This window comes from Ostrinia furnacalis, unplaced genomic scaffold (genome assembly GCF_004193835.3).
Source record: "Ostrinia furnacalis isolate ACB-3 unplaced genomic scaffold, ASM419383v2 OfSCF2315, whole genome shotgun sequence".
NCBI lineage: Eukaryota > Metazoa > Arthropoda > Insecta > Lepidoptera > Crambidae > Ostrinia > Ostrinia furnacalis.
Window position 1 is genome coordinate 17,628 of NW_021132554.1, and position 25,937 is coordinate 43,564.

Sequence of the window (25,937 nt, forward strand, 5' to 3'; positions counted from 1 at the left end):
TAGAGATCCGCTCGAAGTAACAACAACTTTAAAAATGCTTACAAATATATCTTCATCATCGTCCCTTCAGTTTCAGCTAACATATTCACGAACTATTTTGGCATAATTTTGGTTTTGTGGTTTCGTCGACACTGACTTCTTCGAAATCGAAATTCGATTTCCGCAGATGTGGCCCAAGCATTATGATATTGATCCATAAACAATTTATTGGAGAAGTGCCTGTCTTTCTGACTGACCATGAAGCTAAAGATAAAAATGGAGGCCAGACTTAGAATACCTACTTGAAGCACAACCTATGTATCACTATCTCGCTCTCTGTGGGCAGGCTCTCTCTTTCTAAGTAGGGTAACCTTTTATTTATTTTTCTCAGGACGACAAAGACTGATTTACGTTTAAACAGTGTGTCTTGATAAAGTGCACTTAATATGATTATGAAAAAAGGTTTTCGATGTTTTTGTTTTAAGATGAATTAAAACATTAAGAAAGTGTAAAGGCATCGAAAACTGTGGATATTTGATAGAAAACAGATTTTAATTTGGCAGTTGACAGACGGATTTGGATATGGATTGATTACAGTAAACGGCCGTAGAAAACATTATGCAAAATTAGATAAGTAAGGTCCCACAGAAAGTCCCAGATATATCCTCAATATGGTCATACTACTTCAAAATGTCTTATAGAAACAAAAATTTTAAATTTCCAAACAAAAAACTACCCCTTCCCCTATTTTTTTATAAATTTTGATCAAAAATATGAAATAAGTGACCCACAATTACCCAAAATCCACTTCAACTTTGTAAAAAAAATGCATACCAGCTCGCGTTTGAATAAGGGTTAATAAGGCTTTTACCCCTTTCTTAAAGAAAAACACCACCAAGCATTTGTTCCGTGCCTCTGGNTTTGACTCAAGTTTTGTTCCCAACTTTGCCCTCCATTTTTATCTGTAGCTTCATGTGACTGACGTTTCAGTTTTCATAAATCTATGGTAATGGAAGGCGTTGTAGAAGAAAGCTCATCTTCGTTTTGTGGTACTTACAATTTAATGACGGCGGCTGATTGATTAGTTGGAAGTCGAAGTGCAATTACGGAAATTACACCCCCTACATTGGTGCCGGTCACTTGGTAGTGGATTTTTTCGTTGGAAGAGTAAAGAAAAGGCATAAAACTGGTGTTCGATAAGTCACTTGGCAATATGCCTGCCGTTAGGGGCGATGGAATGCGAGGACTCGCAGTCTTCATATCTGATATACGGAACTGTAAAAGTAAAGAAGCAGAAATTAAGAGGATCAACAAGGAATTGGCTAATATTCGAAGCAAGTTTAAAGGCGACAAAACACTTGATGGATATCAAAAGAAAAAGTATGTCTGCAAGCTCCTGTTTATCTTTCTCCTGGGCCATGACATCGACTTCGGGCATATGGAAGCTGTGAACTTGCTTTCCTCCAACAAATACTCAGAGAAACAGATTGGGTATCTATTCATATCTGTTCTTGTGAATACTAACAGTGACCTGATTAAGCTCATCATTCAAAGTATCAAGAATGATTTGCAGTCCCGTAATCCCATCCATGTCAACCTGGCCTTGCAGTGTATCGCAAACATCGGTAGTAAAGATATGGCTGAAGCTTTCGGCACTGAGATTCCCAAACTACTTGTATCTGGGGACACTATGGATGTTGTCAAGCAATCTGCTGCACTTTGCCTCCTCAGATTGTTTCGTAAGTCTCCTGAAATAATACCTGGAGGTGAGTGGACATCAAGAATTATACATCTTTTGAATGATCCACACATGGGTGTGGTTACTGCTGCTACATCTCTGATAGATGCACTTGTCAAGAAAAATCCTGAAGAGTACAAAGGATGTGTCACACTTGCAGTGGCAAGGCTGAGCCGCATTGTTACAGCTAGCTACACAGACCTCCAGGATTATACATATTACTTTGTACCAGCACCATGGCTTTCTGTGAAGTTGTTAAGACTTCTCCAAAACTATACACCTCCCTCCGAGGAACCTGGTGTAAGAGGCCGCCTATCTGAATGTTTGGAGACCATATTCAACAAAGCTCAAGAACCTCCCAAGTCAAAGAAAGTTCAACATTCAAATGCTAAAAATGCTGTTCTATTTGAAGCAATAAGTCTTATTATTCACAATGACAGTGAACCTAACTTACTGGTGCGTGCTTGTAACCAGTTGGGTCAGTTCTTAAGCAACCGGGAAACCAACTTGAGATACTTGGCCCTTGAGTCAATGTGCCATCTTGCTACATCAGAATTTTCTCATGAAGCTGTCAAAAAGCATCAAGAAGTTGTTATACTGTCAATGAAAATGGAAAAAGATGTATCAGTGAGACAGCAAGCTGTAGACTTGTTGTATGCAATGTGTGACAAAACAAATGCAGAAGAAATTGTTCAAGAAATGTTAGCTTACTTAGAAACAGCTGACTACTCTATTAGGGAAGAAATGGTTTTGAAGGTGGCAATATTAGCAGAAAAGTATGCTACAGATTTCACATGGTATGTAGATGTGATTCTCAATCTCATTAGAATTGCTGGAGATTATGTTTCAGAAGAAGTTTGGTACAGAGTCATTCAAATTGTGATTAACAGAGAGGAGGTTCAAGGGTATGCTGCCAAAACTGTTTTTGAGGCTTTGCAAGCTCCAACATGCCACGAAAATATGGTTAAAGTGGGTGGATACATTCTGGGCGAATTTGGTAATCTAATTGCTGGTGATACAAGATCTTCCCCTCAAGTTCAATTTGAGCTTTTACACTCTAAATATCATTTGTGTTCCGCAGCGACGCGCGCACTTTTGTTATCAACATACATAAAACTGGTAAACCTTTTCCCAGAGATTAAAAATCGTGTGAAAGAAGTATTCCGTGCTGATTCCAACTTGCGTTCAGCAGATGTTGAGCTACAACAGAGAGCATCAGAATATTTGCAGCTTAGTATTGTAGCAAGCTCAGATGTTTTAGCCACAGTACTGGAAGAAATGCCAGCATTCCCAGAAAGGGAATCATCCATTCTTGCAGTTTTGAAAAAGAAAAAGCCAGGACGTATTCCAGATGATGTAAGAGAATCTAAGAGTCCACAACCAAATGCCATGCCAGCTCCAATTGTGAATTCCACAAATAATACTAATAACTCGAGTGCTGATCTTCTGGGATTATCTACACCTCCTGGTACAACTGCTCCTTCAGCTGGTAATGGGCTGCTGGATGTTCTTGGTGATTTGTATACCACTCCCAAAATAAGTCCAAATACTGTGCAGCAAAATAATATCAAAAAATTCTTATTCAAAAACAATGGAGTACTCTTTGAGAATGACATTATACAAATAGGAGTCAAAAGTGAGTTCAGACAAAATCTAGGGAGGATTGGATTATTTTATGGGAATAAAGCTTCCTACCCTGTTCTAAACATCCATCCTGAGCTTCAGTGGGCAGACATGCACAAACTTAATGTACAGGTAAAGCCTATGGAACCTGTCATAGAAGCAGGAGCTCAGATTCAGCAAATGTTAACAGCAGAATGCATTGAAGACTTTATTGATACTCCAAGTATGACTATCACTTTTAACTATAACAATGTACCACAAAAAATTACCTTAAAATTGCCCCTTACTTTGAACAAATTCTTTGAACCTACAGAAATGAATGGAGAGTCATTCTTTGCTAGATGGAAAAATCTTGGTGGGGAACAGCAAAGAGCACAAAAAATATTCAAGGCACAGGGAGCCATAGATTTGTCTGCAACCCGCACCAAACTATCTGGTTTTGGTATGCAGCTTTTAGACGGCATAGATCCCAATCCTGAAAATTTTGTATGTGCTGGTATCGTGCACACTCGTGTCCAGCAAGTAGGTTGCCTCATGAGATTGGAACCCAACAAGCAAGCTCAAATGTATAGACTGACAGTAAGGTCGAGCAAAGAAACTGTGTCACAAGAAATTTGTAACCTGTTAGCTGATCAGTTTTAGTATGTTTGCATAGTAAATGTAGCTGGACCACTAATCTTGAACAACATAAAATGAATGGAATTTATAGACAATGGTAGAGGCATAAACATTCACAATTAGATGCTAAATGTGGTTTTCTCTTCAGACACACCTATGAACTAAGCACTGGATCCAGTTAATGAGAAAAAAATCTTTATGTACATTTTAGTTTGCACTGTTAATGGCTAAATTTTGAAGTGGAGTCGCTAGAATAGGTATTTTATACCAGAGATCAATTTTATTTTTATTAAATTACAAAAGGTTTATATTTTATATCTATGTTCTCGATTACATTGAAGCTTTGATAATGTTGTTATGACTAAGCTGCTCATATTAATTTATAGTGATCTAACACCGGTACATATTCATTTTGGGTTTTTAAATAATTATGTACAAATATGTTTATCTTTAGTGTCCGTTATCATATTGGTTAGTAAAATACTTTATAAAACATTGTATGGTGAACTATCTTTGATTTATATTTTATTTTTTATTCTTCATGTTGAAAGCTAATCCAAATCATGTTTATTTAACAGAGTTCTACTAATGTGTACTACTCTGATAATTTAACTTCCATTTTTTTTAATATAAAATGAGATTAAACATTATTTATAGTCATTACATCCTGTTTTATGAACAGTGATTGGTTAAACAGGATGCGAAATTAATATTTTTTATCACGAAACTTTTATGAAAAGGTAATATTTATTCAAATAAATTATTTTTCAATCTCGGAACCGCGGCACCTTTCCAATGTAATGGAGTATCTATTTATTAACCAATCACTGGTTATTATTAAGTCCTTATTTACTGCAACAGCCCCTTGGTGCGGGAGGTGATGTGGTGACGTCATGAAATGTGTCGCGTTGCAAATCATGTTTCGGCGCTTTCGCCCCGCACCGCTTGGCGGCGCTACAGTCCTTATCTCAACAGCAGTCTCGAACAATTTTATAAAACAAAAATGTCTTTGCATTTTCTTGCTAAGTGACTGCATCGTAATCTATACTATGCCTTGATGTATAAAGTTAGATATCACCTAAAACTCATTTCATATTATGCTTACCCATTTAAGGTTTCTTAATAATATTATATGATATGGATGAGCAATACCAAAATCTATGTAAAAAACTTTACCTAAACCACTTTTCAAAATGTTGTAGTAATTTAATCAGTAAGCAAGGTATTCTATTATCTTTTGAAAATTTAATTGTTACTGTTATTGTATGTAATAATAAAGTATAGAAATTGTGATTATACCAAAGTAGGTAATTAATATTTTGTAAGAAGTGATTTATACAAAATTTTCTTTATATAACATATCGGTCCTGAAGAAAAGGTAATATATAACTTCATATATGTTATAAAAGTATTTATTGAAAATAACAAAAGTAATATCGGGCTAAACTTTGTAACTGTTTAGTTTCTATGTTTTCTTATTCAAAATATAATAAGTTTTATTGTTTTAAACAAGTAGGTAGTAGCTGTGGTAGTAGTTGATCCCATACTCTTAAACCGTGTTATAAAATTGAAACAGTATTTTTAATTATGGAAAATGTAAGCAAGAAGCGCGCATAATATTTACGTCCTACTACGACCATCACGAAGTATAAATTTGAGGTTAATAATACTGTTTCAATCTAAATATTGTTGCATAGTTTCACAGACATTCCTATAATTTATATAAAATGTATATTTGTTATAGTAACTCTCCTATTTACTGCTATAGTATGTATACCTACTTGCGTAATATTTGTCGTTTTTCAAGTAAGGAAGCATGAAGCATTAGATTTTTTTGCTTTTGATTTGTTGTCGGGAATCTCACTATAGACGATTTATTTTCTTAGTTATGTAATAATAATAATGAAGTTACGGACAGTAGGCTTAGAAAAATTAGTAAGTATTATAAACATGAAATGTTGTTATAAAAGCATTAGCAAGCTAAGGCTTTCTTTGCATGCTGGATTTCATAAGAGATCAGATAGGTATAAAAAAGTATAATATATTATCAACATTCATATAACCTTGTTAAGAGTATGGTATATTATATGTATATTATGAAATTTATTGAAGCAAAGTATAGATGCTTAATTGGTACACGTCTTGTATTTGTATACTTCAATGTAATGTTTGATATTTATCAAATGTATAGCATGAGATTTGAGTGTGATGATTCAGTATAGAGATAGATGTTTGTTCTTGCGCTTCGAAAATCATATTGTAACTGTCTAATAATAAATATTTATCCTACACATATTAGATTATGTTTCATTTGCATGATATCCTAGTGTCCTACCACAGTTAACAACCTTGCGAGATGGAAGAACTAAAAGCAACAATTTACAATTTTCCAGTTCTTGTAGTCACTAAAATGTATGTATGTAAAGCCTGGTCCGTAAGCACGTAGAATCCCGTCCAATGACCCGAAGATCGACTGGCATGGCGTACAGACCGGTTTGATGGTCTCTCCAGCGAGGACTAGATTAATGCTTTTAATAATCAAATAATGTTCCGTCCAAACTCAAGAGCCGCAACTTTAAATTGAAAAAGTCCCTAGTTGCCGACCCCGTTATACTTGTAAATATTCAATAAATATTATGCAGGAAGTATTTTCATAAAAGTAAATTTTAAAAGGGGATGTAAATAAATAGTCTATCGTACTTGTACTAGTGTATACTTATACATACACAAACTAATAAAATTAAACGATAATCCTAATAACATTAAGTGAGGAAATGCTAATCAAACCATTCTTCTACATTTGGTGAATTTTCCAACACGTCATTTGATTCACTGTAACAAACAATAATGATTTAGTAACCATATTTAGAAAGAAGAAAGAAAGAAAAATATTTTTATTTAGTCCAAACATCCTTAGACTACTTACAACAATATAATTACTAAGTAGGTACCTAGTTAAATTTGAACCAAAAATGGTAGCCACTCAGCATGTGCTATGCCCTAGGTCAAGACCTAGAGTATAACGCTGGTATTCTGTGGCAGCCATATCAAGTGGGTAGACATTAATATTTAAGTTATAGGTGTACCAGAATCTCATGGCAAATGGGGAAAATAAACTTTGTTGAGTGCAATACTGGGGAAATTGGATTAAACGATCTTGATACTTTTTATTTTTTTATTTATGACTTTAATATTAATGAACATGAAGTACGAATGCCTACCTACCTATACATTTTATATCTTATCTGTATACTTATAACTTATCACTTCATTCAGAACTAGAAAACGATTCTAAGAACTCCACTTGCATTTCATGTTCTTCAATAGATGATCAAGTTAAAGAGGTTTATTATACAGGGTGGAAAATGCCACCTGGAGGGAAAGTACTCTTAATACTGCAGATAGAAAATTTTACTGAAAGAAAACATTCCTTAATTTTTGAAAAAAAAAAAGAGAACTGCATTCAAAGATTTTCGATTTTTTTTCGAAAATTCACTACTACATTACCAAAATAATTTAAGATTTTAAGAACATTATCAAAATAATTTAAGATTTCATGGTTTTCCTTTCATTTGATTTATCAAGTTTGTTAGAGAGATTTCATCCTTATACTTAATTAATAAAATTAATAATTAATTTAACCCTAACGATCGATGTAATAAAAATACAGGATGTAATTCCACTCTGTATAATATAAATCGGTCTTTCAGCATTTCAATTACTCAAACTAGCTTGATGAAATCTTTTTCAATTTTCTTTACATGGTCATAACTTTTTCACTATTCCTCTGCACCAATGTATGAAAATAAAACACCTGAAAACCCCGATAAAGCAGCTATTAGGGTAAGAATAATTTAAAAATAAACATAACCCACCCTCCTTCTGACGCAGTTAGGTAATAAACTAAATGTATCAAAACATTTCACTCCAACTTACTGTCAAATCAACGACGTGCTTTAAAATCAAAGATTGAGTTTGAATTATGCCCTATTTTACAATACACATTGAAAACAATATGATTTGCTTGAGCTTTTTCGACTTTTTCACAAAAATAACAAATAGGCATGAAGAGATTACAAAATTTCTGCAGCGGCTGACAGATGTCTTGATTTACTTTGACAGGTGACAGTAAAGCCATAGACAATGGCCATATGAAAAACACACTTTTCCAATATTTTTGTTTGCCATGAGATTCTGGTACACCTATATACACAAAACAAAAAAAAATAACAGTGCTCTTCAAGTGTGTGTTGCGTATGTAATGTATATGTGCATGTGTGTGTTAGTATTATTAATCCTACCTAGGTCATGTAAAAAACATACGGGTCGAATTGAGAACCTCCTCCTTTTTTGAAGTCGGTTGAAAAGAACCAGATTGACCACTAAGAATTTAAATCCTAAGTAAGACTTATAACACTATAGTTGATTTTATAGCCCTCATTACAAACAGATTTTTTCATAATAAACACTGTGGCTTATGGGGTTGATCAAAATACTACCTATCCAGTGACGGATCATTGCTGAACATCTCAGTGGGCACGGTCGGCGGCGCCCTCTCAGGCAGGAGCTCCAGGTAAGACTGCCGCGACTGCAAGTGGCGCTCAACCTCTTCGGGCGTCATGTGGCCGTCTCCCGCTGACAATCCGAACCCGAGAGCAGGTGACGCTTTCGCCATCATTGCTCCGGCATTTGGATGCTGGAATGGGACAAACAGTTTATTTGTTATGTATTTAATAGTATGTAAGTTTACTGTGTAATGGTCAATAGGATCAATGGCCATGCCCATAACAGATATGCTTTTCTATAACATGAGAAGCCACCTAGCTAACAAGTTCTCGTACGGGTTGCGGTTGCTAAAAATACGTTGACGGTATAATATCAATGTATAATGTATCTGTAATCTAGTCAGTTTGTAAAGTAAAAACTCTCATTTGGTTTATTAACTCGTTTTTTTGTTGCTACTATGTTTTGGACTTTATTGAAATGGTATAAGTTTTACCGTATTGGATTCGGCTAGGTAATAACTAAACCACAAATGCTGTGATCGGGTTGCAATCAAGATCAGCTACAATTCATGTCGCCTTACTAGGCAACTCTAGCTTCAGCACCACCCTAAAGCGACACGCCTTACAAAATTAAACGAACATTTTGTTGTTTAGTGCGGCGGCGCGCAGCGGCCCTCAAGTATGGCCTGGCCTTAAAAAGTTCCACTCCAATGACCCTACCTTTTGTTAACTTAGAATAATACTTACAACATTACTGGCATTCTGAGGTTTTTTAGCTACTACTGCTCTCTTCCTTTTTACAGCACTGGGCCCCTTGTTGAGGGTTGATGGTGCAGAAACATTTTGATGGGCTGCACTGGCTTCAATTTTTTTTCTGAAATTGATCAACACAACTTTAAAATCACTTTCATGATATTTCATGCCATGAAGAAACTATTTATGTTGTACAATAACTGGAAAATCAAAATATTAAAAGTTCCTTTTTTTAAATAAATTTTATTCTAAGCCAGGCTTTTTTGATTACATCTCCAATTTTATTTAATATCCAGTAGGTAATAAACTTATAAGAAATTACCCTAATTAAATTTTTGAGGGGTTTACCGTTTTATAGCTTCCATGCGATTGTATTCTGTGTCATCTGATGACTCTGTATCATCACTCTCAGATGTGGTACTCTCAGGTTTTTCATACTGCAAGAGTCTGTCCAGCAAAAAACTTCTGTCTCTAGATACTTTGAGCATTCTTTTCTGACTGGACCTAAGAGCATCTTGAAAACATTCATTTTCCTAGAAATATGAAAAAATAATTGTTATGTAATTTACAAAGTATAAATGGAAAATGAAGTTGTGCCTCGATCCTGAAGAATCATCACTTGGATATCATAGACAGAAGCTAGATAAGCCTCGCTAGTTTAGTACTAGTGTTTTTACTTTATATCTGAAAAATAAGTAGGATAAATATTAGTCAAGCAAGGCAGGTAGATAACAAAATAAGTAAATGTGATAAAACTTACATAAATCAAATACTTCAGCTTCTTCTTGAGATTAAGATATTGAATTCTAAAATTAGGTTCAGGCTCAGGTTCACTGCTGCTGTCACTTGTATAGTTGTTTGAGTCCCGAGCGTGAGTGGACTCTGCAGGAGTGTTGCTGCTCACGCTGGCAGCTTCACTAGCCTGCATATTCGCTATAGAGCGGCAGTACCACCCATCTAGCATCTTCTGCAAAGATTACCACAAGTTTTGTGTATGAGTTTTAAGAGAAAACTCTGGAAGTAAATCTTATTTCATTCGTTGCTGAATATTTACCTTGGGATAATTTTCCGACGCCATTTTGATCTCTTTAATTGACTATTGTGAATAAAAATCTCCTCTTGAGGGTTTAAAACGATGTATTAAAGTTAAAACGCCGTCAAATTAGAAAAAATCAGTAAACTCCGTCCGTCCACTCTGTTTATGTTTTTTTCCGTCAGTGTCAGTCTGTGATGTCATCATAGAGAAAAGTCACAGATATGGATTAGAGCACAGATAAAGATAGATGCAGCATGTGAAAAAATTTGTATGAAGCCGAGCGTGCCACTTTTTAAACGTCATTAGTGTCATTTTAGCGAATTTTAGTGATTGCCGCAACGTAAAAATAATCGTATCATCGTACTGCATTCGCAAAGTCATCGAAAGATATCGTGTGACTCGATTCGACAATTAATTAATTCCGATAAAACTGATAATTTCTTAAATACAAAACCAAAAACATCTTTATTTACCTTTTTAAATAAATTAATTCTTATAAATCGTCAAATCTCGTTATTTTTTTTACCCTACCAGCATTTCAAGACAAAAATTGGTCAAGTGCATGAATACATGGATCAGTGTGTGTCTTATTGTTATAAAAGTAAGTACGGTTCCTTGTGATCGGTATGAGTGCACCACATACACGGACCATGGTTTTAGCTTTTAGAGTACATCGCAGGATATGTATTAAAAACAATGCTACTTTATACTTCTTCTACTGCTACTTTATTCTAATTAATTATTTGTTACTTGTGCTGTTAATTACAATTCTCAATCCGTAAATAATTTCTTCTTTCTACCGTGTTCGTACTACTGTCCTCGTAAAATCATCGTAACCGATTGTTGTAATCGGAGTACATGAACATCACTCGACCATGTATGTCCATTTGGACATATCGGAATGGCACGCTTTGACGATCAACTTGCTGCATCTACTCTAATCCATATCTGTGGATTAGAGAGAAAAGTAATACATAGGGATGTCATTAATGTCATTAAAGTCAAGCATATTATCATCAAAAGTAAACTAGCCATACTTACAAAATAAACGTGTATTCCTAAACCTAAAGTTGGAACATAAAATGGCTGTCGTTTCTGTTAGAAATTTCGAATCGGTTTTTTTTTCTATTGTGTATTTGTTACCTACTTAAATTACGTTTAACTAATCTCCAAGAAAAATTACAAGAAGTGACAGTTTTAATTTCAAAATTGCTTCACAAAACGTAATAACCAAACCAACCACACAAAAAAAACTCAGGAACGAAGGGATTTCAAAATTACGACTGTCACGTTTTGCCTCTTGTCTAGAGAGACTGTGTATTCAATCAAATATTACATCAGTGTCTGTGTGACCGTGTTCGTCCCAACTTTCGCTACGCAACCTTTCCTTTTAAGGCAAAACCTAAACAATACAGTCATGTGTTCAATTATTGAATACACTTTACTTCATTCTTGCGTGCAAGCGAGACAGAAAGCAAGTTCTATTAGCTTCCTGTGCCCCGATTGCGTTAATTTTTAACGTCTCCAACATTGGCGCTTCTTAACCAGTTGCGCTCCGTTTTTCATTTAAGCTGAGAGGTGCAAATTCAGAGCCCCGATTACGGTAACTTTTAACGTCTACAATCCAGACGCGTTTCTGATTCTGCGATACGATTGGTCAAAACAGCTGACGTACGCTGTTGAACGACCAATCGTATCGCAGAATCGAGAAGCGTGTCTGGATTGTTGACGTTAAAAATTACCGTAATCGGGGCTCAGTACTTTCCAATAAAAGTCCGAACACCTTATTTTCTCACTAAAAACAGTAAAATTAAATGTTCGTGAAGGCATTTGACTTGAGTTTGAGAAAAAGTAGCTTTCTTTCAGCTTTTACACAAAGAAGCAGTTGCGTCAGTTGCGTGTGTTTTAGTGTAATCCCCTTAGTTGATTCATAATTTGGTTAAGCTTTACAAATGTAGAGGGTCTCTATTATTATTCATAACTCATTGGATTTTAAGGAATGAAAAGATTCAATACAAAACCAGAGACAAGACCAAATTACTTTTTTAACCAACAATAAAAAAAAAATGTCTTTGGTTGTTTCGAAATTACGTGCACAATTACGTGGTCTGTGGTTTCGAATGAAAAAATATTTTTCAAAAAAATATCTACTTGCTGGTTAATGCGTGTATTACATAATTTAGATCAAATGAAGTCAATAATTTTACCACAAGAAGCAATGTTTCATTCATAAAAAATATATCTGCTAATTACAACAGAAGATACGACATTGGTATGCTCTATTATACTTTGACGTTTGGTTGGTATGTTGCGTAGTAGAACTGTGAAGGAAATTGACGTTCAGCTGATTTAGTTGGATTATACAAGGACTTCGTACTTCTTCAGCGTTCTACTAATCAGTCGAATTTGAACCTTAATTCTACCGCATGTGCTGTTTCAGCTGAGTGTGGTGCCGTGCTCGTCGCGGACAATCGTTAGCGGATTGATTCCTCGTGTTGTGATGGCTCTCGGTAGTGAAGTGAATGATGGCTCTTCAAAACATGCTCCACAAAAAGTGAAAAAATGCCCTGCAAGTACAAATTCAAACGACAAAACTACTGATGAGATAGTTAGCAAAGGTAAGTTTCTATGGTTATGCTCTCAAGTTATGTAACGTTAGGTCTAACAAGTCATATTGTATTTATTTTTTGGTAGTAGACCGCGTGCTTGCAGCAGTGCAAATGCAGTAGTCATGTGACCTTTTAGTTAAAATCATGTGATCTTTAAATTCTAATGAGCCATGCGTTTCCAAAACATGTATGAATGAACTTCACTAAATAACTTAAAATAATTAAAATCGAACTTGACCACCAGTAGGATAATTACATTCATTTGTTTTATGTGCATAAATTAATCAAACTTGTTGTCATTCAGATGTTACAGACAGGTAAGTATGATGTAAATCATTATTACACAACCTGTCATGTGTATTGCATTGAATGTTAAGTTCACAATACACTGCTGAGCACATTTTTATCATCTCATTTGAGTTGCAATTTCGACAATAATTATTACTTCTTTTTAATAATTTTTACAATATTTTTTTAACCAGTACTCATCAATCATATTTTTTGTCTTGTCAAAAAAATTAACAAAAACAATGATGATCCCTTGGTTGGTGGATATTTTAAAGGTACTAAAACTCGTGCACACATGCACTTCCTAGTAGGTACCATTTTTATTTTTAATGTTTTTACTACCAATAATCAAGCTAAAGTTCTGTTTGATAAAATGATTATTTATTTTTTGTGTTAAAAAGGTGATGTGTTCAGTTAATCATTTTACATTTATTTGCAAAATGTAGAATATTAAGAACACACAAGCAAGTTTTAAAAGACAAACAGTACAAAACAACAGCTAAAACAAATATTTTTTAATGTAATTAATTAATTACACTGTATGTTTTGTATTATTTAGCTAAATAAATATTGCATTCATTCATAATTAAGTGAATAATTATTGTTATTTGTGTACTCTATGATATGAGCACTAAGATTTAGCAAGACTTGTGAAAACATTGTGTTTTGCTCTTAAATGATTTTTATTAAATTGAACTAATAAACATAATTTGTAAAATTGGCATAAAAGAGTAATAACACCTTATCAAGCATTGAAATATTATGTCGTCGAAACTTGGCCTACTTTATTTAAATTTAACAGAATGCATTACATTAATAATTGTTTTGTCGATGAGCCCATGTAGTTGTAAATGTTCAGTATAAAATTCATAATACATAATAATAATAATTATGCTAAATATGCTAAATATGATTAAATTCTATTCAATTCCTTCTCCAAATTAGATGGTAGATGTACACTTATCTATCTACATGACATTGCTCTTTGACATTAAATCACATTCACACATGCCCGTTCTCACACCTTCAAAGCAAAACTATGGAATCACTTACATGAAGTTGTTTCCACGCGAACTTGTGTACTAACGAATTTGTTAGTAACAAAAAAAGTGGCACCATTTTAAAGATTAAACTTTTATCTTTAAGTTGATACCAAATTCATTTAAATCACACCAGTATTTAAAAAGATATCCCGGCTGATGTGAAGAAGTAACGAAAAAGACATGTATGAACTGTTTGATACGTCGCGAGGTGCGGCCTATTTACCCCCTGTAAAAGCACGCGTTTTTAGATTTTTGCTTTCACACGTTGATTCATACACATCTCCGCTTCTTTTGACACTTTACCTGGGATTCTACACCTTCAGAAGCAGCACAAATCGTTGCACTATTGCAAGAAAGGCTCAGCCAGCGGGCTGTCGCACGTCAGCGCCACATAAGCCAGTCCTGGGTTTCGAAAGTTTCAAGACGCTTTCGGGAGACTAGTGGCTTTATTCCGACACCAAGTTCTGAACAGCGCCGGCGCACATCGCAGAGGGAAGACCGTTTTTTCATGTCAACCTCTCTATGAACTCATCATTTGACTGTAACCGATGTCCATCAAGAGCTCAAAAATGTTCGTAAGATAGCTGTTAGCGAGTGGACAGTTCGTCTAAGATATAAGCAATAGAATTTGACTCCAAAAAGGCCTGCCACAGGCTCGAAACTGACGGCAGGTCACCGATAAGCACCCTTTCAATTTGCTCGTACACATCTCGATGGGAAGGCGAGTAATGGAGGCGAGTTCTGTTCTCCGATGAATGCAAACTGTGTTTGCAGGGCAGCAGTCGAAGAGGTCGGGTTTATAGGCGGCCTGAGGAGCGATTTGTGCAGTGCTGGTTCGCTGAAACAGTGGCTTATGGGGGTGGCTTGCTCGACTTAACATCGAGATGTGTACGAGCAAATTGAAAGCGTGCTTATCGGTGACCTGCCGTCAGTTTCGAGCCTGTGGCAGGCCTTTTTGGAGTTAAATTCTATTGCTTATGTCTTAGACAAACTGTCTACTCGCTAACAGCTATCCTACGAACATTTCTGAGCTCTTACTGGACGTCGATTCCAGTCAAATGACGATTTCATAGAGAGGTTGACATGAAAAAACGGTCTTCCCTCTGCGATGTGCGCCGGCGCTGTTCAGAACTTTGTCTCGGAATAAAGCCACCAGTCTCCCGAAAGCGTCTTAAAACTTTCGAAACCCAGGACTGGCTTATGTGGCGCTGACGTGCGACAGCCCGCTGGCTGAGCCCTTCTTGCAATAGTGCAACGATTTGTGCTGCTTCTGAAGGTGTAGAATCCCAGGTAAAGTGTCAAAAGAAGCGGAGATGTGTATGAATCAACGTGTGAAAGCAAAAATCTAAAAACGCGTGCTTTTACAGGGGGTAAATAGGCCGCACCTCGCGACGTATCAAACAGTTCATACATGTCTTTTTCGTTACTTCTTCACATCAGCCGGGATATCTTTTTAAATACTGGTGTGATTTAAATGAATTTGGTATCAGTTTAAAGATTAAAGTTTAATCTTTAAAATGGTGCCACTTTTTTTGTTACTAACAAATTCGTTAGTACACAAGATCGCGTGGAAACAACTTTATGTAAGTGATTCCATACTTTTGCTCGCGAGTGTAGTTAAAACTTCAAACTTAATTCAAAATAATGTGCATGCTTTGTCAATAAACCTGTTTAGTTACATAGGCTTAGCAACACACAGAGCGCAAAAGCGCATGGTTCCGAAACGTAGTAACTATAGGTACACGCATTCGGAATAAATCGTGACCATGAACGATAGTTGCCATACGTTAGATTTTTTAACATGACTGACGCCCGTTCGAGGCTCGCCGCATGTTCAATGCACAATGCACGCACGGTGCACATCATCATGGCCATCATGGTGATCTTTCTATGATTGATATTACAGATACACGTGTAGCGACCAGCTTACGCTTTGAAAGCATTTGAAATACCGATTCCCATTAATATTCACGTAAATTATCTTATGTAAAATTTACCGAAAAAACTAGAGGAGTGAAATTAAAGTAACACGGCATTTAGCCTAGTTCGACCGTAAAGTCCAAAATTCTGTCCAACCGATAAGAGAACCTGATTTGCTTTTCGTATCTATACGTAGAAAGGAGAGCTGTTACTACTCGTAGTCTAAATAAATTGAGTTCTCTCCTAGTCTTGTAGTTGATCGTTGTATTCTTATCACATTGCCGACTGTGTATATAAATCATCTCGTGACGCAATTGCTGATACGGCTTCAACAAGGCCCCTCCCTCAATACTGTTTAAATAGAATTAGGTGCTGGTTCATTGGATATTAATTAATGATTTGGGACCAAAACGTGATGAGTCGACGTGCGTGTGTGATTGACGAACGAGTTCGAGAGAGAGAACCGAACTAACAAACAGGACACATGTGTGTTAAATTTTGAAATAATGTAATAATAAATTATCCCAAAAAAGTGTCCGCAGCTCACATTACGACAGACAAGGCAAGCACCAGTGGAGGCAATTTTTTTTAAGTTTAAAAATAACTTATGTTTTCTGACGGGTCCCTAATGATGACATTAATTTTAATGAATTATGTTGCCTTTAATTCAATTCATAGCAAGTTGGAATAGAAAGTTTAGGAAACTTTGAAAACGCGACTGTTTTAATACCTACCTAAACTGCGCTATTTCTGTTCGGTTTCGGATAAGTTCAACAGTTTTATTTTTTAAAACCAAAGTTATCACTGCGATATTATTATTCTTAACTGCATGCCGCAACGATAAACTTACACATTTTACTCGTAGAAGTATCAGTTTCAAACTGCGCATCAAAATTCCTCTTCGTCGTATTGCACCATCAACTCTTTATTTGACACATACATTCTGCAGCAACGATCGCAGTGGAATCCTGTAGTAAAAGTTAAGAAATTCTTAAGGGATAGCTACGTGTGCTTGGTGCGTTAGTGTCAGTCTAAGCTCGTGAGGTAATGGCATAAAGTAATTATGTATACCTAATTCAAGAAACTTTTACGCTTTTGCGTGCATGAATCCAGTTGTTGTTGTTTTGCACAGTGAGGGGTCATCATCATGTCTGGCTAAAACATGTTTACAAAAACAGGCTAATTTAGAAAGATGAGAATATAATGTTTTTCGGGCGACGGGCGAATGGGTTTGTAATCGTAATCTTATCAGCTTGATCACAAGGCTTGATATTTATGAAGGGGGGCGCGTTATTTTTGTCTATCAGATTTTGAGATATAGCCTAGTTAGGGCAGATTTTATCACTTCTTAACGATTGTATTCTTGTGGTATTATTAACACCTGAACGGTCATCGTTGACGGGCTTGGCATAGAGACATATTTAGTTCATCTGATTTTCTTATGTAGACTAGAGACGTTCCCGTCAGCGCGCGATTATAATTTCCATAAATTATGCTCCAGCTGCGGTTTCTTGAAACGAAACATAGAAAAGATAAGTCATTTCCTTTTTTTCCCAGTCTTAAAAAATGTTTGAGGACTTCCTACAGCACCGCGTCATTATTATACAGTCATTGTAAGTTAACCATCTACTTGCCGTTTCGTAACTAGTCCTCATAAATGAAAATTACCCTAAATTAGGTTCCTACATCTAAATGAAACAAGTTAAAAGCTGATTTACAAACAAGACGTCATTACGTTATCGTTAATTGCTTTTTTCGATTGCTCTGTTTGCTATCATAAATTAGTTAAAATTATAGTAATGTAATTGTACGTTATGGTACTTTTTGTGCGTAACATTTCCAAACATTGACCCATCTATTCTCACTTACTTCCGCTTTATATTTTAGAAGAATATTCTTAGGATTTGCTAATACATCATATTGCATCATGCATGTGTTTAACTGTTTATAAAGTTATGGAATGCATTTTTGTTGGACTAGGTAGTTATTAACGTAATACGTATTTGAAATACCTACTAAAGTCGTGACTGTCTCGTTTGCGACATATTGTTAAAGTCTGTTTGCGTTTACTGAATGTCGTTCTTGCCGCGCCAACCCAGAAATATTTGACCATTAATCATCATCACTCGTCTGCCCTTTTTCCAGATTTTCTGAATATCAACGATTCAGATTTTTAACTCATGCTTTTTCAAGGTTTCGGCTTGATTTTACCAACGAGGGGAAATCTGTTCAATTCGGTCAAGAGCGCATGTATCAGACAGGAAATAATTTTAATATATGTATTCATAAATAATTTTCGTACCGAATAGGAAATAATTAATATAATTTTAAGTTACTTTCGGATATTCAGTTAATGTTAAAATTATTTTTTTCCTCAATATGATAAGGCGATTTCGCGAATTCAGTTATTTATTTATCCTGGCGCGACACAAAAGTCCATAAATTTCATGTAGGTGGGTATGGGTAGGTAGATGTGTATTTTCATATTATTCAATACCGTTGAGTGCGACTTTCCAGTTAGATTTAGTATGTTCTCCGGCATTGGACTAGTTGGGCTAATGGAGCTAGTTATTTAATTTGGAATAGCCGGAAATACAACGAGGTTGAGTAAATAGAACGGGAACCCCAAATGACCAGTAACTTCTTTTGCTTAACCAAATAGGTAGTAACATTCCTAATTTAAGTTTTTCACTCAGCTTTGCTAATTTTGTATCAAAACAACTTCATGTGCATTATCGCAGTAATGTTATGCTTTAGAGAGATATCACCGATAATTTTAGTGTGTTGTGATCGTGAGTAGCAAAAAATAAAAACAAAAAGCAAAAGTGTGAATTGTTTTCGAAGTTATTGGAGAAAAATGTATTTAGTCAATGCGCACTTCCTTGCAGATATTATCCTAACCACATTTACGCAATGACATACCATAAAAACATCTTGGCGTTTACCTACGTAGTCAATAGTTTTAATTCAGTAGCCATTGACAAAAGAATAACGTCGTTATCGTTACTGAAATGGCAATGAGACATAACACATCAATAAATAGCAGTCAATGCATAGGACACTATTGACCCCATCTATTCTAATGATTGCGAGCATGAAATTGGCTTCAGTAAATATTCAACGGTCGTGAATGTTGTGATGTCAATCGGAACCAAGCGACGCGCGGACGACTGCTCACTGTGTGCCCTATACATATAGCGACCATTCAAGTCGTTGCCTCTTACATAACGTACGCAAACGCATTTACCCGGTTGCTATGTCCAATGCATCTAATATAATAGCACTCGCACGATACACTGTCTTATCGTTGAATTAAAAATATCTCAGAATGATCTTAACGATGATTTTTAACATGCTATAGCTGTACGGATGGATATGTAATGTTTCCAAGGCAATGGGTTAGATGTAGCCTGAAGTAAAATGTAGAAAGGACAATGTTCGTTCTCCATACATTGTTCGCCTAAGAACCAACAATTTTGACATATTACTACCCGAAAGCGAAATAATACGATTCTGTGTGTAAGAACAATGATTCCTGATGGACACTTGCCATAAAATTAATGATTAAGAATATTAAATCACAGCGATTTTATATTATGTCGTTTATGACAACATGGCGTCTAATGTATTGTGTGAAGGTATGAACACCGATTCGCGAAAAATGTTTTGTATTGTCGTCACGCCGAGTCGCAGCNTTTCTGACAATGTCCTTAAAACAGTTCAGCTGTACCAGCTGTACGGAACGCACAGATTTTAAAAATAAATGCTTTACTCAATACCAATACTCAATTCTGGTGATGACAAGCCAACAAATCATACACATGGCATTGTTTCCCTTTACTTTTCCCCCTTTCGGTTTTATCAACTCATTTTGCGGTTACTGTGACTAATTAATAAAATAACTGGCACAAAAATGCAAAAATAAAATGTTGACTGCTTACTTTTGTTGTTTGTCAAAATTGTCAAAAGTATTGTAATGTTTGTCTCTTCTTTACTTTAGTACTTATCTAAAAATAGGCACATTTATTTATAGTTGTTGTGTGGAATACATCAAGATCGTGCATTTTAGGAAACATTAGGTCAAAGAGGGGGCCTTAAAAGCAGTAAGTTAACAAAGGTTAAACATGCAGACGTCGTCAGCGGGGCGCACCGTTCGTGTTTCCCTTTGCATAATTCATCGATCGGCTGTGATCCGGCTCTTTTAAATCCAGGGGCAAGTTACATGCCATTTAGGTATCTGTTTTAATCATAATTCCAATCCTGCCAACAATGGCGTCAGAATCTTATTGTTGCCACGTTTTAAAATTTCTTTAAGGTGCCTTTTTTGTATGTTAAAATTTAGGTTGTGATACAACATCAGCATATTAGTTAAACTTTAGGTATGTAGTCTTGAAAGGAATTGTGTCAACGGCTGGTTATCAAAATTTTGATTTACGCTTATCTTGAGCAGAGTCCCAGGCGCCTCATATGCGTTATCTTGTTTGGAGACGGTGAGAATGATAGCGTCGACTTTTTTGTGATAACTTTATACTATCTTCTTGTGCTAAGTAACAAGGTTTCTTTCCCAGCTTTTTTATAGAGCACTTCCTGCCACTCCAATCATTAACCCTAGGTAGAGATTAGTGTTACAAACAACATGATTTTACTGGATTTAAAAAAAGACATAGATAGTTTGAAGTAACAACCTAGCTATCAGTAGGGTTAACTGTAAGTTCATTAACGTACGAACATATCCAATTGTTTCTCTATTCTCCTTATCATGTTTATGCGTTGAAGTTAATGAAGATTTAATCTAGGCCATGCGACTTTTCATAACATTTATACATTCATTTGCTTGTTAAATTTATTACAGTTGGAATTAAATATCGTTTTCAATTCACGACCACATAATTTAATGTCTTACATTTTCATCTTCTTCAATACACCTACGTGGAATGTGTTTTTCAGCATTAGTACGTGTGTGACACATCAACTCTCACTTTTTATTGTTTAACAGAATTGGAAAGTTGTTAAGTCAAACGTTGGAGTTGGGACACATTTTCTTAGATGTATTAGCGTCGGACGGAGTCGATGGCGTCTATTGTTGGCGGCATCCCGTTGCCGTCTATTATTGACTCGCCGCTGGAGATAGTTGGCGCTGCGCCAGCGCAGACCACGTGTTCGCCCGTCACGGGACAGACATGCGCACTCGACTCGCTTGACGCTTCGCTGTTCGCATTCACTAAACAAAACAAAACGCCTAGTAGAAATCTTAGTACTATTGCTTCAATTAGATATTCATAGATATCAGACAACGATGAATAAATTATTATAATGAAACTGTAATAATGAAAAACAATGAGATTGTTTTCTTGTTGCAGTCGAGAAACAAGATAAACAAATTTCAAAAATGAAAAAGGAGGCCGGCGTTAAAGTGTCTTGCAGTAACGGTCATGCAAGTATGCCTAACGGACGCGCCGACGATGAGGGTGGCGGCAGAACTGCGCCTACTCCTAGGGTCTCATACGCGGCCGCCGCACGGAAGCCCCCTTCACCACAAACCAACAACACGCCTGCGCCTTTCCTGCTTCATACAGGTGCATTGCTAACGATGTGTTCATTCATTGGATTTCGTTAGTTGTCGTTGTATGTCCCGACTTTGTATGCGTCCATTGCTCCATTTTTATGTCTCCAACCACACGGATAAATTACATATCTGTTTGTTCAAAATTTCATAATCGATGACACGAAACCAACCTATGACAAATGTTACTCTCAATGTAGTAGTCTTTTCAAGAAATAATTGTAATATACAGTTAATATTATTTTCAGAATCCCAAAAAGTTAAGACCAGCGAGAAGTCATCACAACCGAAGTCCGTAAATTCCACAACGAAAGTGAATGGTGAAGGATCAATAGAAAATGATGATAGTAAGAAAGATAGCATAGGTACCAAAGAGTCAATAATGAATGGCACAGATAATGCACACGAAAAAATTGTTAACGGTAACCCAAAAAAAGATTCAGATTGTGATATTAGTAGTAGTAGTGATAATGCTAAAGTAGTTGTTAATGGAGTCAAGAAAGATTCCGATGATACGAAATCAATTAAGTCAGATGATGATAATATTTCTACTGTGCCTTTAGTTTGCCCAATCAAAAGTTTTGAAGGTAAAACAATGGCGGACAAAAAGAAAGATAACAAAAAAATTAAAGTAACTGTGACTGATAACATCATTGATACGCCATGTAAAAAGGAAACTGTAAATGCAGAAAAAAAAGTAGAAGATGTGTCAAAGAAAGCTGAAAAAGAATCTGACAAACTTAATGGTGATAGTTCCAAAATGGTCAATGGGGACAAAGACAGAGAGTCGACTCCAAGTGAGGATGGCGACGACAAGAAACGGGACCCGGAAGTTTTGTTTATTCAGGATATGGGTTTTACTGTAAAAATTGTTAGCCCTGGGGCAGAACCATTGGATATCCAGGTATTGATTGGCAATAACTTTGATAATATTTGTATTATCTAGTGATAAATATAGGACTGTATGTAAATCATTTAAATTCTTAGGTTTCGAGCATGGAACTGGTGCAGGAAATACATCAAGTGCTCATGGACCGCGAGGATACATGCCACAGGACTTGCTTTTCGTTGCAGCTGGATGGTATTACTTTAGACAATTTTGCCGAATTAAAGAATATTGAAGGGTTGAAAGAGGGATCAATAATTAAGGTAAATTTAATTTCACAAATGAATGTATTAGCCGATTTGTAGGGTCTAATATGAAATACTTCAAATTAAAATAACAAGTCACTTGACCGGTTTATTTCTAAATTTTTTTACTTACAGGTAGTTGAAGAACCTTACACAATGCGCGAGGCGAGAATTCATGTACGTCACGTACGCGATCTTTTGAAGTCGATCGACTATACAGACGCGTACGCTGGACAGGAATGCAGTTCTCTTGCATTTCTGAACGTTATCACGCAAGGGGATATTCTAGGTAATATGCCTTAAAATCTTTACACTGATAGTCTTAATACATTTATGTTGTGTAGGTCACAGATAATTTTGGAATGTTTTTGTTTTAGAAAAAAAGAAATCTCGCCCAGAGAGTGTAGACTGCACTCCCCCTGACTACATAATGCCTGGTAGTGCTGAGAGGCCGCTATTGCCATTGCATCCGGGTCTCACTAAGGAGAATAAGGCCCCGCAGTGCCTCAAGGTAGGTTCTTGGGACTTTTAGCGACTATACCTGTTTGGAACAGGGTAAGAACTGTTTAGGAACAGTGTTATTGTTATTACATTGTTATCGGCAGGTGCTAACGACGTCGGGCTGGAACCCGCCGCCCGGGCCGCGCAAGATGTGCGGCGATCTCCTCTACTTGCATGTGGTCACCCTCGAGGATCGCCACTTTCACATTACGGCGTGTCCCCGAGGATTCTACCTCAACCAGTAATTACACCATATTATTTTCTTTCTCTTTCACATTCAACAAATTTTAAGTTTGTGGTTCCGATACTAACTCATGTTGGGTTTTAATTTTCAATTCTTTATTATTATTTTAGAGGAACATTGTAAATATCTCACATAATAATTTTACATTGCAGTCTGATACAATATCTATTGCCATTTGCCAATTTATTAAAAACTATTTTGCAATTTAGTTGTAGATCAGACCAGGCCTGTTCATCTCCGCGAGATTACATCGAAAACAAAACACGTACGATGGCCCACCTACAGGATACTATTCGACAAGGCCTCACATACGAGCGAACATTGACTCACGCACGCGTATTCTTGTGTATGATAGAAGAAAATAAAGAAAATGGTGTACTAAATATACATGTCCTATTAAGATAGTTGCCTCAATGACCTTTAAAGAGTTCTAATCTCTCCAAAGACACCGGAATTCGAATATACAGTTCCAATTTCAAATCGAACAGATCCACCGAAGAAGTGTTCAACCCTCGGCCCTCGACTCCGTCCCTGCTGTGCCACTCGCTGATCGAGCTGCTGAGCATCGTGTCGCCGGCGTTCAAGCGCAACTTCGCGCTGGTGCAGAAGCGGCGCATGCAGAAGCACCCGTTCGAGCGCGTGGCCACGCCCTACCAGGTCTACCAATGGGCGTCGCCGATGCTGGATCACACGGTTGATGCTATACGCGCTGAGGATAGTGAGTATATTGTTACATAGACATGCTAAATATCTAAGCAGCAGACTACACTATGCCATGGTATGATCGAGCTTCTGAGCATCGTGTCGCCGGCGTTCAAGCGCAACTTCGCGCTGGTGCAGAAGCGACGCATGCAGAAACACCCGTTCGAGCGCGTGGCCACGCCCTACCAGGTCTACCAGTGGGCGTCGCCTTTTTACTGAATTTTTTTTTCTTTCGCATTTTTACGTACACAACTAAATTCTATTCTTTTTAAATATTTTAGCATCGGGCTGGATTGTGCCATGGTAAAGTTTTTATATCTTATCAGGGGCATGTATCAGCTCGGACTTTGATCTAAAGTATTAAGACTAGTTTTAACAAAAATATTTTTCTCTTGACTATACGTAACCACGTTGTTCCTTAGCTTTCTCCTCCAAACTGGGCTATGAAGAGCACATCCCAGGCCAGACGCGCGACTGGAACGAAGAGCTGCAGACCACGCGTGAGCTTCCGCGATCCACGCTGCCTGAGCGACTGTTGCGCGAACGCGCCATATTCAAGGTAAGAATAAGATTTTTTGCGGATTTTCTATCTTCTGCCACTCATTATTTTCCTACACATGTTAATTGTAACAACGAGACTATTCCCCCTCTCTTTCCCACTGCACCTGCAACTCTTATGTAGCCAAGATCTACTTGGCTACATAAGGCTTGATCGCCAATAAAAAGCCAAGTTTGTCCCTAGGGAAAGTTAGACTGTCATTTGACTCGCAACGAAACTAATTGTTACAAGTGATCCAAGAAGTATCATAATTATTATCAAGAGTATATGAATAGGTTCTTCGTCCTGTATGTATGTGTGCTCTCGTATTCTTATCAATACCGATAATGAAAAATAAATATGTCTCAAAAAATTGAAGTGACTTATTTTTATTGATAAACGTATTCGTCAGATTTGTCAGTACTGCACATCGACCTTTGACCTGCGCATACGCAAGATCTAAATTCCAAGGTTGATGTAATAATTGTATATTTCCTATCCGTAATTGTTGTTAAGTGCACTGCTAGTATAATACAGTGACGTAATGCAAATACACTATTGAAGTACTAGTCATGATGATATTTAATTATACCGATTTCATGAGAAGTATGTATTGGTTTTTAAGTGTTTTAGTTCATAATTTTCATTTCTGATTTAACTAAATGTATTATTTTCCTGTGGCTTATAGCAGGTGTATTTAAAGATAAAGTGTAATGCATACAAATCCTTATCATGATCGATGAATGTAACGGGATGGACGTTACCATCTCAGTATAGAACTTAAGTATTCAGTTTGCGACAACTTATGAATTTAATATTAAGTAGTCCGCATGCCGACTTGATTTACATGTAAAACAAAATGCTAAATAACCAACTGCCAGTTTGTTCATTTCGAAATCCAGACTGTAGCAATAATGTACTAAGAAATGATAGTGGCATTATTACCTTGGGCTTCTTACCCATCTGGTTGTCCATTGGAGATTGTCACCATGTTGAAAACGATACCAATCGCACCTCTCTATCCAACCACTGCGACTAATCTTTGTTGCCAATGAAACCCAAGTAGGGAAAATGGTCTAAATACCTGCAAAGAATTTTATCAAAAGATATTAGGAATAGTTCGAAATAGAATATCATCTTCCCTCC

The 25,937-nt window shown here is 36.4% G+C and overlaps 3 protein-coding genes across 5 annotated transcripts in view; 2 read left to right on the forward strand and 1 right to left on the reverse strand.

Moving 5' to 3' along the window:
- The first annotated feature begins 965 nt into the window (after positions 1-965).
- On the forward strand, positions 966-5,844 carry AP-2alpha (adaptor protein complex 2, subunit alpha). Its single transcript, XM_028307717.1, has one exon. The coding sequence runs from the start codon at positions 1,193-1,195 to the stop codon at positions 3,980-3,982; it is 2,790 nt and encodes a 929-aa protein (XP_028163518.1). The 5' UTR covers positions 966-1,192; the 3' UTR covers positions 3,983-5,844.
- A 290-nt stretch (positions 5,845-6,134) lies between these two features.
- On the reverse strand, positions 6,135-10,446 carry LOC114355064 (uncharacterized). Its single transcript, XM_028307718.1, has 6 exons — positions 10,271-10,446; positions 9,977-10,183; positions 9,565-9,749; positions 9,211-9,337; positions 8,458-8,654; positions 6,135-6,790 (listed from the first exon to the last, which is right to left on the reverse strand). The coding sequence occupies exons 1-6, from the start codon at positions 10,292-10,294 to the stop codon at positions 6,736-6,738; spliced, it is 795 nt and encodes a 264-aa protein (XP_028163519.1). The 5' UTR covers positions 10,295-10,446; the 3' UTR covers positions 6,135-6,735.
- Positions 10,447-12,347: 1,901 nt separating this feature from the next.
- The window catches only part of clu (clustered mitochondria protein homolog), a 34,954-nt gene continuing 21,364 nt past the window's right edge, over positions 12,348-25,937 (forward strand). Inside the window, exons 1-10 of one of the 3 annotated variants that reach the window (XM_028307726.1) lie at positions 12,348-12,524; positions 12,693-12,870; positions 21,473-21,688; positions 21,924-22,579; positions 22,663-22,824; positions 22,942-23,095; positions 23,184-23,317; positions 23,412-23,548; positions 24,040-24,269; positions 24,676-24,812. In XM_028307726.1, coding sequence (XP_028163527.1) covers positions 12,753-12,870; positions 21,473-21,688; positions 21,924-22,579; positions 22,663-22,824; positions 22,942-23,095; positions 23,184-23,317; positions 23,412-23,548; positions 24,040-24,269; positions 24,676-24,812 — 1,944 coding nt within the window. In that variant the 5' untranslated portion in view covers positions 12,348-12,524; positions 12,693-12,752. Of the gene's footprint in view, positions 12,525-12,585; positions 12,871-21,472; positions 21,689-21,923; positions 22,580-22,662; positions 22,825-22,941; positions 23,096-23,183; positions 23,318-23,411; positions 23,549-24,039; positions 24,270-24,675; positions 24,813-25,937 lie in introns of those variants that run through there. The other 2 variants (XM_028307728.1, XM_028307727.1) reach the window with 2 other exon arrangements.

Excerpts from the sequence above, each read along its gene's own strand:
- LOC114355064 (XM_028307718.1), bottom strand. The coding sequence starts at position 10,294 with ATGGCGTCGGAAAATTATCCCAAG. Across the intron at positions 9,750-9,976 it reads AGCTGAAGTATTTGATTTAT|GAAAATGAATGTTTTCAAGA; the intron begins GTAAGTTTTATC and ends TCATATTTCTAG. Across the intron at positions 6,791-8,457 it reads AATGATCCGTCACTGGATAG|TGAATCAAATGACGTGTTGG; the intron begins GTAGTATTTTGA and ends TGTTTGTTACAG.
- AP-2alpha (XM_028307717.1), top strand. The coding sequence starts at position 1,193 with ATGCCTGCCGTTAGGGGCGATGGAATGCGAGGACTCGCAGTCTTCATA.